The 12,504-nt window shown below is 36.8% G+C and overlaps 1 protein-coding gene across 3 annotated transcripts in view; it reads right to left on the minus strand.

Annotated features, from left to right (window-relative positions):
• The window catches only part of LOC133525413 (amidophosphoribosyltransferase-like), a 41,306-nt gene extending 30,011 nt beyond the window's left edge, over positions 1–11,295 (minus strand). Inside the window, exons 1-2 of one of the 3 annotated variants that reach the window (XM_061861669.1) lie at positions 11,133–11,295; positions 384–496 (exon numbers count right to left, since the gene is read on the minus strand). In XM_061861669.1, the coding sequence (XP_061717653.1) occupies positions 384–492 (109 nt within the window). In that variant the 5' untranslated portion in view covers positions 493–496; positions 11,133–11,295. Of the gene's footprint in view, positions 1–383; positions 497–753; positions 1,110–10,753; positions 11,107–11,132 lie in introns of those variants that run through there. The other 2 variants (XM_061861676.1, XM_061861685.1) reach the window with 2 other exon arrangements.
• Between the last annotated feature and the right edge of the window lie 1,209 nt (positions 11,296–12,504).

A 12,504-nucleotide genomic window follows, 5' to 3' on the forward strand; every position in this document is an offset into this window, starting at 1 on the left:
TAATTTTCTGCCTTTTACTAGTGACGGAAATAGCTTGAGAAACTATACTACACTACACTAAAGAGAGCGCTTGAATAGGAACATAAAGATTGTCTTCTGTAGTTTATGGTTTCATTTTCCGATAACTCCATAAACATAATATAGTTTGGCAAGCCATTTCCGTCACTAGAGAAAGGCGGCAAATTTGAAAAAAAAAAATACGCTGACCTCGGGTTGTACTCCCATAGAAAATTTGAACTTCGTGCCTTTTTTCTACTGACAAAGTGAGTTTGCCAGAGTATTTGTTTTTTTTTATTCGAACTCCCGGCGTGTCCGATAGATCCAATTCGATTGCAGCAGCATTGAGCTTTGCGCATTTATCCTAATTAATTTAAAAAACTCACCCGATTCGACGGCGCCCCTGCCATGCCTCTTGCTCTTAATAGTGACCTCTCCCTCGCACTTGCAGTTGTCTGCTAGCCTCTCTTCACACGATCCCTTTGGACCGTCCATGGTTCTGCAACAAATAAAAAAAAAGTCAGTTAGTAGGTAACAAGTTTATTTGCAAAATAATGTTTTAGAGTACGAAAATGTAAAAAAAGCCATTGTTGTTCACTTTATAACAACTTCATAATTATGTATTATTGATAATAATTAATAAGGCTTCATTCAGGAATACTCATTTTCCAAATTCATTTTATTTCCTAAAGGCCTAAAGGGTTTTGTTCGTTTTGTTACATCCCCAATGGCACGGAGCAGCATGAAAATATTCACCTTCCACTAAACCGCTTGGACTATTTAATTCTAACCTCCAAAATTATAATAAAAAAACACTACACATAAACTGTCAGTTCCACACACGTCCACCAACTTCGGCTTTAAAAACAAAAGCGCGTTCGCAATTCAAAATTCCAAGATGGCGGGCTGACGTCAAGATGGATAGTGAAAACAAGTCTCGTGCGTTGTGTTTTATATGTGTAATTTGTTGATTAAGAGACCTAATTCGACGTCATTGATAAGCAGTTCCTTTACCACAATTTTTGTCATCCAGATAAGATGCGTGTATATATCCATGTATTTTAGGGTCTCGTAATTACGTACCAAAAAGAGATACTGTTAGTCGGGGTGAATAGGGATTAAACACTAGTCACAAACAAAAATAGCCACAACCGAATACAGAACCTCCTCCTTCTATGAAATTGAAGTCGCTAAAAAATAATGGTAGATTTTAATATATATATTAACGCCATCTCGCAAAATTGTATTGAAATGACATCTGTCAGCGTACCCTCGGTGGGTACGTTTGAAAAATACTAGTTATTAAGAAATTATCAGTTGAATGTTGCTCCCGGCTCGCGGTTATTATCCCTGTTCACCCCGCCATCCCTATTCACCCCGGTTGACGGTAATGTATTATCAAACTCTATTATCAAAGAAATGTCATCTGCCTTTGCAATCCAGTGTGGAGATGGAGAATGAGTTATATTGGTGTTGTTTTCTTCCACCGAAAAAGCAATTGGATATCGTACATGAGTTCCAAGAAACTCTTGTACTTGTACAGTCCATATCAAAACTCGTGCTGCTCTAAACCTGGAAACGGTCGGTTCGGTTTTCCCTCCGGCTCCCGGCACGTAAAATCGCCATCAGAGATATCGGAGTGGCCGAGGTGCCAAATATCTGAACACGCATCTATTGTCAAGGCGTTAGAGTGCGTGTTCATATATTTTCGACCACCTCGGCTGCACCGATATCTCTCATGGCGACTGTACGTACAGCCGGAGGGAAGCCCAAATGCCAGGTTTAGAGTAGCACGAATTTTTATATGGATATACCATTCATGATATTGTTAGGAATCATGGCCGAATTTTCAGTCACCTTTTACATTTTTTTGAGGACGGCTTGCTCTATACAGTACCCCTAGTGTAAATTTAGTCGATAGCGAAACGTGACGTACGCGTTTGCGTTAAGTCTCATTTTGTATGGGTTTTTGAACAGCGCGCCAAGCGGGACGTTTTGGAAAGTCAAAAATCTCATACAAAATGACACTTAACGCAAACGCGTACGTCACGTTTCGCTGTCGATAATATTTACACTAGGGGTACAGGAGCCATGATTTGTATGTATGTAACTGTTTGTACGGGTATAATCTTACAAGTTTCCACTTCCCGGTTTCCGATGAAACTGAAAATTTCCATACATAATGTAAGTCGGGTGACAATGCAATATTATGGTACCAGTACCATCGAGCTGATCTGATGATGGACACAGGAGGTGGCGATTGGAACTCTGTGATAAAACAACGTAACCTGATTGTGTTTGGGGGTTTTAGAATTGTGTCGATGAGTATTAGTTTCCTGTGGAAAGAAAAGTACAGTCAGCGATAAAAGCGTGTACCAAATTTATTTTTTTGCCAAAAACTTATTTACATATGAAAGGTTAATGAAATTACCCCACGACACCCTTAACGCAGTACGAGTAAAAACGCTGACTTAGTATTACCAAAGTTGTACGTCATCGTATAACTGGATGTGGACAATAATGGACGATAGCGGGCAGATTTGTCAAATCTAACCTATTACGAGTCAAGCCACGCGTTGACGTGGCACACGATCTATAAAGCGCTGATGCCAAAAACGACGTTGACATTATAAGAATCATAAACGTTGGTATTATAAGCGTTAGCAGAAAAGCTTGGGTGAACAATAACACACAAACAGGGTGGTTAATGAACGAATAAGTAAATGTTATACGATATACTTATCGTAAGGCCCAGCCTAGAGAAAAGTCCTCAATTTACCAGTGAAATTAGAACTTCTATGTAGGTAATAGAGTTGATTTTGTTTTGTTTTAAAGTTGAACAAAACAAATGCAACTCTGTTCCAATTGAACATGATTTAAATTTCATGGTAGGATTGTGGCCTTAGGAAGATAGGTGTCGATAGTTCGTGTCATCCACGATGACGCGCAGATTTATCAAATGTAACCTTTAATATCATGACATTATGAGTCAAGGCACGCGTCTTCGTGAAGAACACGATCTATATCTTCAAGAAACTTTTAATCTGGCAGTAGACTTTTTTTTTAACTTGAACTTGATATCGGTAAGAACTCATTCCAAATCCTGACTGGATTATAAAATTAAGTGGAAATGTATGAAAGGAGGGCTACTAAGGACATCAACATTTAAAGTTTCGTGTATTTGCCTCTGTCGCTCTTGTGTATTAGAGTGATAGAGGGTGATAGACAAAACTTCAGTTTTCGACGTTCACAGTTATAGTGTGTAATCCTCGCCGTATCCGACGACGGCGACTCCGCCAACTGTTTTTAATCGGAAACATGGAACACCCTAATGTGAATTACGATGCCAAACTTGCTATTGAAGCCGGCCAGCTGGGTTGTAGGTATAGGTATACGAGGGCTTCGGTCACGTCTTACGGAGATGGCGCTTAGCATCCAGGTCTTCCAAGCGCCGCTGCTCGTATTGTTCTACTCTGTTATGTGTTCTACGCATCGCAATTGTATTCGCGGTTTTAGAGCCCAGACAATTATTAATAGGTAGAATTGTTACCAAGTCGCGTTACTTCGTGTTTAGATGGCACCAAGTTCATGGTTGAATATTTTGCGGGCTATTTTATGTATGTACCTATCCCAGATTGATTTCCGCTTACAATTTCTGAGATGGGATAGAATCTTATTTGAATAAATACTAATGTATCATTTGTTTAAGTAAGTAACAATAGCATTGATATTTGCCGATTTATTTGCCATTAGATGTGATGAGTCTCCGTAGCCTATGGACGCCTGCAACTCCGGAGGAGTTACTACATACGCGTTGCCGACCCTAACACTCCGCACCCTCGTTGGGCTCTGGCAACCTTACTCACCGGCAGGAACACAACCCTATGAGTAGGGTCTAGTGTTATTTAGCTGCGGTTTTCTGTAAGGTGGAGGGGTACTTCCCCAATTGCGCTCTGGTCTAGATCTGGAATTACATCCGCTGTGCTGTGCCTTACCACACTAACAGGTTCTTATACGTCTCTTTTGGACGTAATTTAAGGACATACCTCGGTCCAAGGACTCGGTAACTTTAGTAAGAATGGACCCGAAATATAAAAAATATTACAGGGGTTCGCCAGTAATGTTTGACAGTCACTGACACTGGGCTTACGGCGAAAACCGAAATTTCGTTAAGTTTCCTTTCGTTATCTCCCTCTTTATGCACGTTCGAACATGCAAGAGAGATAGAGAGGCAGATACTTAACGAAAGATCAAAGGACAACCCGTACAAACAACTTGACCACAGATGAACCCTAATATGCCATCACAATAAGGTTCACGTTAATACTGACACAACAGCACGCAAGGGGCACCGCTATGTCATCATACACCGGGGGGTCCGTTATCAATTGACACCCGTACATTTCCAACAAACAACGATAAATAGCACGATAAACTGTATTTATACTGGGATGATGCAAATACATTTGAAAACAAAGTGACGCTCGGGACACATATAGATTCTGCGGAGGGGTGATAAAACTGGTAGTAGAAACTCAGCTGGCGGATCAAACGAAAACATTGACAGTACTTCGGCGGTATCATGGTTCCATTTTTATCACTTGTCACTATGCCCGTCACTTTCGCGCTTACATACTTGTTAGAACGTGACAGGCATGGTGACAAATGATGAACAGCCGACCATCTTAGACCTACAGGTCTCAGATACCACTATCTACAATTACACACTAATATCTGCTAAACCGAGCTTTGCTCGGAAAACATATAAAAACTCAAAAATGCGCGTTTTCCCAGAGATAAGATCTAGCTAGATCGATTTTTGGCTCCCGAGATTATATTTAAATTCACCAAACAATTCAAAACTATGACATAGTAATAGTATGAGATAGTAATTGCGTTTTGTAACAAATGTATCAACTCATACTTAACACTAATCAATATGTAAACAGGCCCTAAGGCAAGTGTACGCGCTCGTAGTGGCCTTATTAGATAAAAATACATAAATCAAAAATGGAGTTCATAAAAAATAGTGGTTACTTTGAGACAGTTACTTAATTTAAATGCACCCTTAAATTTAACGGATTTTAATAAAACCGTGTCTGTCTGTGTCAGTACTTCTTTTTTTGTCAATAATAGTTTTTTATAGTGGCATGTTGCAAAGTAGCTTTCAAAACAATAGGGTTGGTTAGTATCAAAGGTTTATATCAGCACTTCTAAGTGTGGGTGCGTAAATAACTTAATTTACAGTACATATGGTGCTACTTTACCGCACTAGTGTTACTGTGTCGAACATACATGTGCGAATAGGTAACTCGCAACTCGTCTCGATTTAAAACACTCCCTTCGGTCGTGTTTTAATTTATCGCCACTCGTTTCGAATTTCCTATTTTTCGCACTTGTTTCGTAATGCACATACTATTTCATCACACTTGCTGGAAAAAGATGTTATTTCGTGTAGGTGTACTAAAGGACAAAGGCCTATATTGTTCCCTCGGGAATTATGGATTATGAAAAAAAAGCTACACCTTCACCCTTCACTTCGACCTGTATACTAGTTACTAGCAGCATCTACGTACACCTGCAGTGTTATGTATACGTGAACTAATAAACACACAAGCTGGGCGTGAAGTAAAGAGAAAATAAACTGAAAAAGATGTCATATCATATACGAAAGAAAAGGCAGGGTTGGGAAGGAACCAGCGTCCCTTGCAACCGTGGCACTGTGGCAGTTACCTAAACCACTCGGCCACGGGGGCCACGGGGGCGACGGCGGCATGGGACAAATTTTTATCAAGTATATGCAATCTCTTAACGGTTTACGACGCTCCTAGAAGAGGATGTTCCTCTGAGGAGACATATTCGTTAACCGAATGGATTCGTAGAGTAAGTACGTTGTGATTTTTGTGAATGAATAACCTCGAACCTCGACAAACCCGACCGATATCAACATTGCGGCGATTGATGGAACGACGGAATTCGTTGCACCTGAGAATGCGGCAATGTATCGAAAATCGCATGCGGGTATCGATGACATCCGTAGAGCTCATAAAGGAGAAAGGTATGATCGAATTATTGTAATGATAATGGTTTTTAAATAGAAACCTAACGCCAAAAATAAAGGATTGAGATTAAAACCCTGCTCGATTACCCCTCTTGGACCTCTTGTCTGTGGAAGCTAATGATTCGGACCGAATTTTTAAGTCATCTTTCAGCTTATTTTTGACATCGATTTTCTCTGCTTTATATAGTTCGTGTCATCCACTGTGACGCGCAGATTTGTCAAATCTAACCTTTAATGACATGACATTACGAGTCAAGGCACACGTCATCATTAATGACACAATCTATACAGTATGGAAGGTATAGTTAAGGAATAGAATCTCCATATACCAAAAAGTTTACGACAAAAAATACCGTGGCGCTATAATACCTAGAATACTTGAAAAAAATCTAATCATAGACAGCGCACTTCACTTCGTCAATAACGCCTAGGTTCTTAGCTATCTAGCGCCACTCTGGATAGATTTATAACTATTATTTATTGCTGACAGCTGGACAATTTTGCAACAGTTCTGCCTATGGAGATTCTAGTCCTCGCCTCTACCTTCCATACAATACAGTACATCCGAGATTAGAATCCACAATTGTCGACCACCACACACATATATTATGAAAGGTATTAGGAAAACTCGTCGCGTTTTGTAGCAATAAGTTAATTAGGAGAAACCATATGAAAAGGAACAATAATTTTGCTATGGAAATAGGGAATCCCAAGGACATAGCATTATTTTATCATGAAAATCACCATCCCATGCGAACAAAATAGCGGTGGATGTCACTAAAATAGTAAATTTCAATGCAAGTGTGCAAAGTGTATCATTATTTATTATTTACGAGTCCCGAGATGTCTTTTATGAGCCGTAGGCTAATAAAAGATACGGGACGAGTAAATAATGACACTTGCACACGTACCTACGTTGACGTTTTTCAATACATTTGCGAAAAAATCACAATTAAACAAATATTGGTTACGTGAGAAACGGCTTACGTTACATTTACGAATTTTTCCTTGAACTTGAATGTTAATTCAGCACTATACACTGCGTTCAGCAATAATTAACATTGCAAAATTAATCACAACAACTCATTTCATACAAAAACACTCACAGTTGCAATTTAAGTTAAATTATTTTGATACAATTAAATTTTAAGTGAAAATACTGAAAATGGCGGGCGCCGGTTTTACTTTTTTAGTTTTCCTTTTTTCTGTTAACGACAGCCAACGTGGCAGTGATAGTTTCATTCAGCCAATAATAATAAAATGTTTTAGTGAAATATCGTTTTAAGTATATAACATTTAATTTTTATAATAACAAATTAATATTTAGTTTAGATCGTTTCATAATATTTTTTGTACGTAATAAACGTGTAATGGCGTAATAAAAAATAAATAAAGTTTTGGACATCCAAACTCTTTAGTGTGGATTTATTATGGTCAGAAATAAATTTAAAAAAGTTGGAAAAGTAAAAAAGCACTAGTTTGCAAAAACCAACTTTGCGAACGCTAAACAGCTAGGTAAAGTAGCACTTTTTAAGCAACTGTATTAAAAATATTGTTTTTCTAATTTTAATACACAATCCTAGGTATTAAGATATGAGGTATGGATGAGTGTGGCTGCGAGATCAAGTGTGGTTGGTCTGGCCTTCACATTAGGGCCTGTTTACACATTGATCAGTGTTTAGTACGAGTTTTGCATTTACCACTATGCAAGTAGCAAATGTATGAACTCGCAATAAACACTAATCAATGTGTAAACAGGCCCCAATGTGAAGGCCAGACCCACTTAACCCGCAGCCACGCATATCCATATTGACTAGTTGACTACATATTTTTGGCAGTGTCCCTACTTATGCCCACTATTTAAGCACATCTATTCATAGGTACAAAGCAATGGGCTCATTTAAATCACTATCTTCTAGCATTAAATAGGCCAATAACGTGACCCCCGAGATAAGCAGAGCTCTACTCGTAGACCCATCAAACTATCAATAACGATCAGATTCAAATTATTTAATCAATTTGTGTAATTGCAGGATATTACCAAACTGGCCATGTCCTAATTTTTAAAAGAAATTTATTAGAAGAATTAAATATAAGGACATTCCCTTAGAAATCGACCTAGTCCCACAGTTAGGGTGCCCAGATGTCCCGTATTTTACGGGTTGTCCCGTATTTCACGCGCTAATTTTTACGGCACCGTATATTGTCACGTAATTTCATGATTCAATGGCATTTAATGATAAAAATACCTATTTTATTTATTTCACATTTTGCTTTCTTGATAATATGAAAAATGTTGAGTTTTAAATTATTTAATATTGTTTCTTAAAGTGAAACTGTAGTGATAAAAAAAAAATATTTTTAATTAAAAAAAACGGTCCCGTATTTTCAATGCAGTTGTCACGTAGAACCGGAAATCAGATCTGGTCACCGGTCACCCTACCCACAGTAAGCCACAATAAGGCTTGTGTTGTGGGTACTAGTCCACGACATAAATATAATACGTAGGTAAAATACATGTGTAACTCAGGAACAAATATTTGAGATAAACACATAAATAAATGCCGTTACCAGAATTCAAACCCTAGCTCCTGCTTCGTACACACAGGGTAAGGGTTACTACTGTCTAGCAAGGAGCTAGGTTGTTGAATAAAAGAAGTCTGGAACTTGACTCAAATAGGGCCATATTTTCCAAGTCTCTAAAACCCTTCATATTAAATAAACATATATGTTGAAATCAAATCCAAGGTTCCATTTTGTCCCTGTACCATAAGGATGAGATTTGTTTGTATCTTTATACAAATAACCTGTCAAAGCGTCCTTATGGCTAGCGACACAGTGGAACTTTCTGCTTGGAAACGACACATATATAATATTGTATGATAGTGGATATCACCCTCTTTAGCCATAAATCAAATACTTAACAGAAGTGGCTAAGCTAGTATCCAAATTATCTACACACACTTTTAACCTCTTAACTAGAACATACTATGCTTAGATCACTGAACAGCTAGCCCGCTAGCACGCAAACTTGGGTCGAAGCTAGTATTATAAGTTATATTTGCTGAACAGCATCTTTAAATTTCCATGTCGGGGCTCAAGATCATATCTACCTAAGTCTAGGTGCCTTAATTAATGCATTGCACAGCAATATGCACAACCAGTCCATGATAATTGATCAGAGGCTGTCATTAACCAGAAAATACTATAATTTCCTTCTCAAAGTAGGTTATGATGTAATATCTTGCTAGTATTATATCTCTCTATAATGGCTCAAATGTATAATATTAATAAAGGTCATGTTGATACAAAAATAAGAATCTATATAAACATCTTATAAACTTGACAACAAGAAAATCAGACCCAGATAAGATGCAGCGATTTTGGCGGCCCAAACAGTGGAAGTGTTTTTATTTAAATCTTTATTGAAAAAAAGGGTGTCATAGCAAAACCAATCAACTCTTATTATCTACAATTAATACCCAGGTTAACAATTTCATATATTTCCATCGCCTGTCTTCCTGATTTGATTGCGGGAAGGCTAAAATTAAGTTAACTTCATCTATGTCATATAAATTACAACTGTATTTTTGTATGAAATTTATCGTCACAGCCTTCTTGCGGAGACATTCCACCAAGATATGGAACACATCTTTCACTCCACATTCGGTAGTTTGGTGACTGGTTCTTACCCATTATGAATCTGAATATTATTAATTGGTATGTGTCCGGAACGCAAGCTGAGAGCAGTAACAACATCCATTCTGGCCATATTTAACCCTGCAAACCAAGGAATCTGTATCAGATTCGGTTGTATAGTCCGATACCAGATACCTTATAGATTATTTTAAACATGAAACTTCTATGAAATTTTTTACTTAACACCTGCACAGGCTGTAACAACATCGCTGCCAACTTATTTTGGTCTGAATTTAACTGGAGATACACTGATCATAATATTTTACAGTATAATCCTTTGTTCTAAATAAATACATATACTTAGCACTCGTTTTCAGAGTAAATCACCCAACTTTTATTCTAAAGTTTATTTTTTTAAACATAACATATCACAAAAAATTATTTGCCATGTAACTGCCATTGCTGAAATGACTCCTATGACACTAAGTATCCCAAGCTGTTTGGGCTAACTTTTTGAAGAAATTCCAAAGAATTTCTTCAAACAGTGTAAAAAATGAATACAAACATTCATACACATGAAGAATCCTTGCTTCTTCCTCAATTGGATAGGTTAAATATCTATTTATTATTAATAAAGATACTGAGATGGCTTTGTCAGCGGCTTCCCCTTTTAATTCTATGTTTCTAGGCAACCTGCCTTTCCTGTCTATGATCCCTAGTCTGAGTAAACCTTTTCGAACATGCTTAATGCTATTATTATATTGACTATCGCATGGCTGGCAGAATAAATATCAAAAGAGACAAATCAGCAAAAAAAAAAATGAAATCAAATTTAATAAATGGACAATAAATTTGAATATTCGTAAGTAGTACAAACTAAGTACAATTTATAAAGATAAGACAAGAGTTATAATTAACGTAACTTTAGATAAATGAAATAAAAATGGTTTAAAACGTACTTTACAATAAAGATTTACTAAACAATAATGGCTGAATGTTAATGCAACACACGGCGCTCTAATATTTAGCCAATAAAAAAACTAAATGAATAAATACCTAGTACTCTTCCGATGTTTGTTGATTTTGACCACAAATGAACCAGTTTTACTCTGTCACATTAAGTAACGCATAGATTATCCAAACTTCATGTTATTTGTGTTAATACAATTATTTAAATAAACAAAACACTAACCATTTTGTTAAGAAAACTTAGAAAGTTGAAACCACATGGCTAAAGTTATGTTAGCATTGCTTCTGTCATTTGACATTACAACAATAAAATTAGAAGGCGTGGAAGAGCATTCACTTTTGGTCGTTTGAAGGGCAATATTTCTTGGTCGTATAATATAAAATGAATTTCGACAAACTTGTTCTCAGCTGATCCAATGATTTTAAAAGTAGCAAACAATGTCAAATAATGAATAGATGTATTTACCTGTTTTCTGAAGCAAACTGTTGGACTTTTAGCTAGTTGTAAGTAACTTCGATTCGTTGCGTAGCGAAGCGACTTCTGCGTAAGTGTATCAAGAAATTAATTGATTGAATAGTAGTTGTATTTGAAGTTAACGTGCGACGGAGATAATCATCTTAAGAGAACGAAACAGCAATATACTACGCAGACTAATATATCTTGATACTTTTGTTGTTGCAAGTAGTTACCTCTGTGACTCTGTCTAGTATATGTCTAAAACTAACTGGTGTGTAGTTAAAGGATTAAGAGGAAAGGGAACGACCGCTTCTCCAAACAAAAGTAATCTCCATTTTCCTCTCTGGATGTTGACATTAAGGAAAATATTTTTAAATAATTATATAATAGCTTTGACCCTACGCTTGACTTGATTATACTAAAAATTAGGAGCGAAATACTGATTTCACACAATTTTTTAAATGCTCCTAATTGATATAATAATTTAAAATACGAAAAAATCAAACGTAGGGGGATAGCTGTGGTTGATATACAACAAATTATGTCAAAACAAGGACTAAGTTTGTATAAAAAAGCGATTTTGCTCGGGTCCTCCACTTTCGTTTTAATAGCAAGTCAAATAAAACAAAAACTGTTTGAAGAGTTGATGAGTCAAGAATTTTCTAAATTGTGCTTTCATTTTCAGCATTTCAATAAGGTTATAAATGGTTCCGGCTATCAGAAACCCAAAAAAATCTAATCTGGTATATGATTGTTTCTTTGGATTGGGCATTTCTAATGACATGTTTTAAAGATAGCAGAGTCATCAGCGTTATTATTTGCGCGTTTCTCCTCATTTTAGAGTCAGACCAAGCTAAGTTGGCAGAAATTTTAGTAGCCCTGCCTGTGCAAACGCAAATGTTAAGTAAACGTCAACATCTCATAGAAGTTTGACTTTTAAATTAACACTTGCACTGCCTGGGCTGTTAAAATCGCTGCCAACCTATCTTGGTCTGACTTTATACACCTGTTAATATAATAGTGCCCTGAATTGGAACTAGGAACTTATGAAAAGTCATAAATTTGGAGCTATAATTTGCATTATATAAATTAAACAGGCCTACAGTCCCGAGTTTTATAAAGCTACAGGGTAACTATACGTTACAGCCGCTACAGTCACTTTTATGTATTAAAGCACTGTCCGCAAACTGTCCATCTTTGTGTCCTGAGCCAGATTGACAGAAATTTCGATTCTCAAGTTCGTGGATAATTTTGCCAGTAACTTTTCCTGTCCTGGCATGCTGTTATCCGTAAAGGGATGGATAGATAAATTTTTTTATACGTAATATAGAGCTTATTTATAGTTATTTTTTTCATTAAGTATAAGATTAGATATTTTTGT

This window comes from Cydia pomonella, chromosome 1 (genome assembly GCF_033807575.1).
Source record: "Cydia pomonella isolate Wapato2018A chromosome 1, ilCydPomo1, whole genome shotgun sequence".
In the NCBI taxonomy this organism is placed as follows: Eukaryota; Metazoa; Arthropoda; class Insecta; order Lepidoptera; family Tortricidae; genus Cydia; species Cydia pomonella.